This window comes from Tenrec ecaudatus, chromosome 1, assembly GCF_050624435.1.
Source record: "Tenrec ecaudatus isolate mTenEca1 chromosome 1, mTenEca1.hap1, whole genome shotgun sequence".
Classification (NCBI taxonomy): Eukaryota; Metazoa; Chordata; class Mammalia; order Afrosoricida; family Tenrecidae; genus Tenrec; species Tenrec ecaudatus.
Genome location: NC_134530.1, coordinates 306,108,702 through 306,116,249, shown reverse-complemented (window position 1 = coordinate 306,116,249; position 7,548 = coordinate 306,108,702). Strand labels below are relative to the sequence as shown.

General features: G+C 43.4%; 1 protein-coding gene across 1 annotated transcript; it reads right to left on the bottom strand.

The window, feature by feature from the left end:
* Window positions 1-7,060, bottom strand: GPX5 (glutathione peroxidase 5). Its single transcript, XM_075540640.1, has 5 exons — window positions 6,974-7,060; window positions 3,861-4,014; window positions 1,997-2,114; window positions 1,469-1,568; window positions 1-207 (listed from the first exon to the last, which is right to left on the bottom strand). The coding sequence occupies exons 1-5, from the start codon at window positions 7,058-7,060 to the stop codon at window positions 1-3; spliced, it is 666 nt and encodes a 221-aa protein (XP_075396755.1).
* Between the last annotated feature and the right edge of the window lie 488 nt (window positions 7,061-7,548).

Sequence of the window (7,548 nt, the reverse complement as noted above, 5' to 3'; positions counted from 1 at the left end):
CTATTTAGTTTTTAACTGCTTCAGGTACTGGAGGATGTCTGCCCTGACTGCGCTGACTGGAGCCCGGTGATACCAGCGCATGACAGGGACTCCATCAGGTCCCACCAGGAACTTCTCAAAGTTCCAGCGGATGTCATGGACCTTCACGGGTTCCCAGAAGATATATTTGGGTGAACCCAAAATGAAAGAGGGGTGAGGACAGGAATGCTGAAGCAAAAAAAAAAAAATGAAAAAAAAAGACATGACCATATCATTTCTGCTCCTGGGTCATCCAGGCCACTCACACCCACAGATACCACCCCCTCCCAAACCTAGAGAGTTTATTTTCCTAATAAACCCTGCAACTCTCTGAAGAAATACCATCACCACAAACATGAATCTGACAGTGCATGTTATAGCCAGAGTCTTTTCTCTCGGTGAGTTTCTTCACCTACCCCCATCACCTGGTGCTGAGGGTGAGCTATGATCTCATTTTTTGTTTCCTTATTTGACAAACGAGTAGCTGTGATTTGAAGGTGGTCTCCTGGGTCTTGGAGCTCCATGGGCTAGTAGCCTTTCTATAAGTATCTTTGGAGATCAACACAGAGCTACCAACATTTTGTCAAGTAAGAAAAAAAAACCCACAGCATATATGTAAAACACCATCATTAAAAGACCATTGTAAGAATAAAATGTATTTGAGTCATAATCTTAGAATAAAAGGCAGCACTATAAATTAAGCAGTGGAGTTTCTGAAAATCTTACCCAATCCTATTTTTCTCAATTTAAAGAGAATATATGAAAATCTCAACAAGGAACAATTTAGGACAATTCACTTGGTTGATGTTTTGGGGTGTTTTCTGTGCTGATATTTTCTATATATACAAGTATTTCATTGTGTTGGTTTATTACATTGTATTCATTATACCTGTTGATTTCTATGGCTTCCTTCCCAGTATGAACCTGCAAATATGTCTTACTCATGTTTTTATTCTTAAAAATATAAAAAAAGAAAAGGAAAAAAAAAGAAAATGATTAGGGCAAAAAATGTAGAGATGTGCTTTATGCAATTGATGTATGTATATGTATGGATTGTGATAAGAGTTGTATGAGCCCCTAATAAAATGTTTAAAATAAAAAAGAAAAAAAGTGCAAACTATGTCTTACTCATGTTTTTATTCTTATTCTTTAGCAAGCTGCCGTGCAGATAGCAACCACTTAGTAAGTCTATCTTGAGTGAATTAATGATTGTCAATGAGCAGGAGAAGTTGGTCACGGTGCAAGCTGCCACTGTACACAACTTTCCCCCTCACTTATAACCAGAGATCCCCAACTACTGAGACAATCCCAGAGCTCTACGCTGTTCTGCAGCTTTTGTAAAAACCACAAAATTCCACTTTCATGAACGTGCCCTTGTGCGCATTTCTATCACAGCACCCCGATGCTACGAGTACTGAGGAAGAAGCAGCCTATGGCAGTAGTCACTCACCTTCAAGAAGCTGAAGACTTTCTGTTCATTGATGCCATTTACATCCCCTTTTTCAAAAAGCTGGAAATTAGGTACATATCCAGCCCCTGGCCGTACGTACCTGCAACGAGGCATGAGAGTCTTAGACAGCTCCTGATTGTGAGAGAGACCCTCATAACGGGACACTATGATTTCAGGTCATGGGACAGGGCAACAAAGGATGGGGATAACGTAGATAGGGGCGGGAAGGAAAATGTAGCTATGTGTTGACTTAAACAGTTTTATAATTCAGTCTTTCTCTATTCCCTTCCCTCTCCTGACCCCCGCCCCCATTTCTCTGCCAGTAACTTCTGTGTTCCTGCCCCTCCAGGTCACATTACCCAAAGGTGGAGGGATGGTGCCTGAACATCATTAGACTGCCATTCAATCAGCTTATGGATGACCTGAACTGACTGCCCCACTATGGCAACAATTCCACCCCACCCCACCCCAGCCCACCCCAGCCCACCCCAACAGGGCCCTCCTCTAGGGTATCCAGCAGATGCTCACTTGAGTCCAGGAAGGATCTCAGAGTTTTCTCCTGGTTCTTGCTTCCCAAATTGGTTGCAGGGAAAGCCCAATATAATGAGGCCAGAGGGTTTTAGCTCCTCCTGAAGTTCATTTAGTTCTGCAGGTAGAAAACGGACATGTGTAGAGAGAGATCTGGAATGACCAATTTTCTAGATGAGAAAACTGAAGTCCAGGGAGGAGGGGGGCAGAACAAAAATAAAAACGAAACCAAAAAACCCCCTCCAGATCAGAGAGACCATGGCAGGGCTGAGGTTAGATCTCAAAGTTGTAAACAGCTCCCACACGCCCTTTCGGTGTTTCCTAAACTGGCTGCACATCAGAATCAAAGAAGAACCTTCCCTTAAAAATAGTAGAGAGTCCAGGTTCCACTCCGGAAACTGTCCTGATTCCACTTAATTGAGATGGAGCTCTGTCACCTTTGCAATTTAAATGCTCAGATCCAACCACCTGGCTGGGAACATCAGAAAGGTAAAAGTCTTAGGACACATGATGGAGAAGTTGAGGTAGGCGGGGGCGGGGGGAGGGAGGTGGGGGGGGCGAGGAGGGGGGGCGGAGTGGATTTGCCTCAGTCGTAGCTTCCTCAGGCAGCTTTCGGTCTAATCTAATGGAACACTGACGTCAAAAGCCCATCTCCCTTCCCCCTATCATATAAGGCACTTGGGAAAGTCTCAGAAACACTGCCACTCTCTTCTGTGTCTGTTTTTGGTTGTGTTTTGTTTTTTTAAGTAGCAGACTTCTGGAATCTTCTGAGCGGCTTCTAGATCTCACATATACGTCGATCAGACAATATCTGATAAGGAAACTCTAGATTTAAACTAAAATCCCTCAAAATGCAAATGGGACTAAGAAAGGATCTTAGTCCAACACGTTTTGTCACCTGAGAGGCGTGATACAAGGAAAGGAAATAAATGAAAGAAACAGTGATGTAAAGGAGTGACAGGAAAGCAGCCATGGCCCTGATGACAAGCCCGCGGACCTGTCACTAGGACACCTGCTTGAGACGACTTACTTTCTTATTTCTAGCAAGGAAGATGTTTTGTCCATGTAGGCGTCAGCATCTTTCTCTCAGGAACAAATCAGGTAGTAAATACCTTAGATTTCGAACACCATATGGTTGGACATTTGAGTTCAACCAAAGGCACCTCTGAGGAACCGCCTGGCAAAATACTTCCCAAAAATCACCCACTGAAAACCCCATGGGTACAGTATAAGACATGACAAAATGATAATAATGTATAAATTATGAAGGGTTCGTGAAGAAGGGAGGGTGGGGAAGGGAGGGGCAAAAACGAGGAGCTGATACCGAGGGCTCAAGTAGAAAGCAAATGTTTTGAGAAGGATGATGGCAACAAATGTACAAATGTGCTCGACCAATGGATGGATGGATTGTGATAAGAGTTGAATGAGCCCCCAAGAAAATGATTTTAAATACACAAATGTGAAAATGCCATGGGTCACAGTACTACTCTCACACACAGGTCACCACAATGCAACATATGATACTATCAACTATCTATCTATCTATCTATCTAGATCTCAACTTCTCAGACAATTTCTCTTGCAACTATTCAGTTTTGCCTAAGAGTGTAAAACCAACCATAGACAATATGTAAGCAAATGAGTATGGTGAGGTCCTAAAGAAAAAGTGTGTTTACGTCAACAGGCAAGATAGATTTGGCCTCTGGGCAATCGTTTGCTGACTCCTAACAGAGGGGGACAAAGTCACATGGTCTTAAGTATTTATTTTAATGCATAATTATCAGAAGAATAGAAGTCTAATGATGATTTAGAATATAAGCTGAAGGTACATCTGGTCCTGGGAAATTTGGGGATTTGTTCTTACCAAGATACTGAGCTGTCAGGCCACAGTAAGTGGCCACGTTGACAAAGAGGACAAGCTTGCCTGAAAACTTGTTGAAGTTGACATACTCTCTTCCCAAAAGAGTGAACGCTCCATAATTATAGATTGTTTCCTTCACATCTTTGTCACAATGCATCTGGGGGGAAATGTAATCATGGTAACATTAGTAACAACAATTCTTAAAATCTGTGACATTTTAAATTTATTTTATGATTATTATTTTAATCATTCCATTGGGGGCTATTTTTTAAAAAGCATTTTATTGGGGGCTCTTACAGCTCTTATCACAATCCATACATCCATCCATTGTGTCAAGCACATTTGTATATGTCGCCTTCATCATTTTCAAAACATTTGCTTTCTACTGGAGCCCTTGGTATCAGCTCATTTTTTCCTCCTTCCCCCCATCATGAACCCTTGATAATTTATAATTTTTTTCATGTCTTATACACTGACTACTGTCTCCCTTCACCCATTTTTCTGTTGGTGGTCCCTCTGGGAGGGTGCTATATGTAAATCATTGTGATTGGTTCCCCCATTCTCCCCCCACCTTCCCCTCCCCTCCTGGTATTGTTACTCTCAATATTGGTCCTAAGGGGTTTACCTGTCCTGGATTCCCTGTGTTGTGAGCACGTATCTATATCAGTGTACATGCTCTGGTCTAGCCAGATTTATAAGGTAGAATTGGGGTCATGAGAGTAGAGGGGGAAGAAGCATTAAAGAACTAGAGGAAAGTTGTCTGTTTCATCGGTGCTATACTGCACCCTGACTGGCTTGTCTCTTCCTTGTGACCCTTCTGTGAGGGGATGTCCAATTGTCTACAGTGGGTCTCCACTAGACCCTCTGCCTCATTCACATCAATATAATTTTTTGTTCTGGGTTTTTGATGCCTGATACTTGATCCCATTGACACCTCATGATCACACACTGATGTTCTCCTTCTATGTGGGCTTTGTTGCTTCTGAGATAGATGGCAGCTTTTAAGACTCTAGACATTATATCTTTTGATAGCCAGTCACCCTCAGCTTTCTTCACCACATTTGCTTATGTACCCATTTTGTCTGCAGTGATTGTGTCAGGAAGGTGAGCATCACAGAATGCCAGTTTAATAGAACAAAGTGTTCTTACATTGAGGGAGTACTCGAATAGAGGCTCAATGTCCATCTGCTACCTTAATACTTAATATCTATATACACATATAGATCTATTTCCCTCGCATTATATAAAATATATTTAGATATGCACATGCCTCTATAAATGTCCTTTGCCTCCTATTTCTTTCCTCTATTTCCTTTTACTTTCCTCTTGCTGTGACATTTTTAAAAGGACTAAAAGATGAATCCATGTTGAAACTGAGACCCAGAGAAGAAAAATTGTCTAAAGTACCCTTGACAGAACTGAAACTTAGCCTTTTGACTTGAGGTCTAATCTGTGTGTGTATGTTTTTCTTTTCTTTTCCTTCCTTCTTTCTTTCTGAAGAGGCAAGTCTAGTCTCTTGTCATTATTCTTACATGTCTTCTTCCATGAACCACGAAGTAGTGAAAAATGGAAGATTTATGGTCTGAAATGTGAGGACATAGGACTAATGAAGTTAAAGAGGAAAGTTCTTTACGCTTTCTTCATTAACAACCCAGAGTCTGATTCCACAGCCACTTAAACAAGATAACAGGAGCCCTGTAGACCTTGGGCTACAAGCCTCCAAGTGCAAAGTGCACGTCCATCAGGCACTCTTCCAGAGAAAGATGAGGGCGCTTGCTCCTCTAAAGATTTACAGTCTCAGATTTGTAGAGCATCAGTTCTACTTGGGTGGAACAGAATTTATTTCTTCGCAGTGGGTTTGGTTTTTGTGGTCTGGATAATATAAAAACCATCAATTCTCAAAAACAGAAAGTGTATTTCAGGGGAGTGAACCTTGCCTTCTATTTTAATTAAAAGATTTTTAAAACAATTTATTGGGGCTCATACAATTCTTATCACACTTCATACATATGCATACATCAATTGTATAAAGCACATCTGTACAGTCTTTGCCCTAATCATTTTTTTAAGACTGAATTTTATTAAGAAAACGCTTAAATGTGTGCAGCTGTTTTCTTTCCTTTTCAATCATTGTATTGGGGCTCTTACAGCTCTGATAACCTTCCACACATCAAGTGTATCGAGCATATTTGTGCATATGTTGCCATGATCATTTTCTAAACATTTACTTTCCATTTGAGCCTTTGGTATCAGAATCTTGCTGTTTACAGAAACAGTATTGAGGATAATCACTGTTGCTCACAAACCAATGAGAGAGAGAGAGAGAGAGAGAGAGAGAGAGAGAGAGAGAGAGAGAGAGAGAGAGAGAGAGAGACTATTAACAGTAAATTTAAAGAAAAAGGAGAAACCAACAGAGGTGAAGTCCAGGTCCAAAGTGATAAACCAGTATGTGAATGAAGGTCTGGTACTAATTTCAGGGACTCTTTTTTACCTCTAATGCATCAAGTTCATTGCTATCCAAATGCATCAAGTTCATTGCTATCCACCCCTGTACTTTCCTCCCATTAACATACACACGTTTTAAAAATAGGTCACTTGACTATCAATTGAGAATAGGGCTGCGGTCAGAATCTAAGACTCCTGACCTCCAAACCAAGGCCTCTGGTTATTCACACCCCCCCCCCCCCCCAAATATTTTATGCTTCTCTGGTGATTCTGGCTTTCTCGATCCCTACCCTCTGCAGCTTGGCTCAGTCTTCTGTTTGCCGGGTCTCACACTAAGCGGCTAGCTCTCGGAGATAGAAGAGGGCCTTGGCTACCCGTGGACGCCCATCCCTGTCTGCGGTTTCCTACCAAGGTGCGGTTCAGGCACGGATGGTGGCTAGTGTGGTGGCCAGTCGACTCCCACGTGGGGAAGGAAGGGAGCTAGAACCACAGCGAGGGGACTTGTCCCCCTACCCACAGTCAGCTTAAGTAACCCCAATTTTAGGTGTAAAGGAGACTCAAGCAAGAGAAAAGCAGAGGTCCGACCCGTAGACGAGAACGGTGGGGCTGAATTTAGACACAGGACGCGGGGATGACCCGCCCCGCCCCACCCCACCCCTCAGATCACTCACCTTCATCTTCTCGGGCTTGGGACTGGGCTGTACGAAGCCGGCGAGGAACAGGGGGAGAAGAAAGGAGGCCCCTAACTGTCCAGCCATGATTAGGGCGTGTGGTCTCGAGCCGTCTGAGGTTCGCGTGGCCGGCACAGCCTTTTCACAGCCCGACGGACCAGGCCCGGCCGGCGTGGCCAATCGCAGGCGGTGGGGGGGTTCTGAGTGGGCGTGAGGGCCACGGAATTCAAAGCCACATCCGTCCCCCCCACCGCCCACGGGCACCCAGCACTCACCGTGGGAGCCGGATGTGAGACCCATCTAAATACTGACAGAAGCACCAAAAGACAAAGCCAAGCCCACGTTGGTTCCTGTAGATGACTGGTTCCCTGAATGGAGGAAGGAGCCTGGTGGCAGCCGAAGCTTCGCAGACCCGGCAGTAAAGGTTGCAGAAGGCAGTCCAAAGACCTTCTTAACACTATTGTTTAGCTTTAAGATATCAAAGAATGGACTCCCACACTCTCTTTGAGAGTGTTGGAAGGAAAGTGGCCCGACATATGTGAAGGAGAACAAACACATTTACACATTCAGTATAG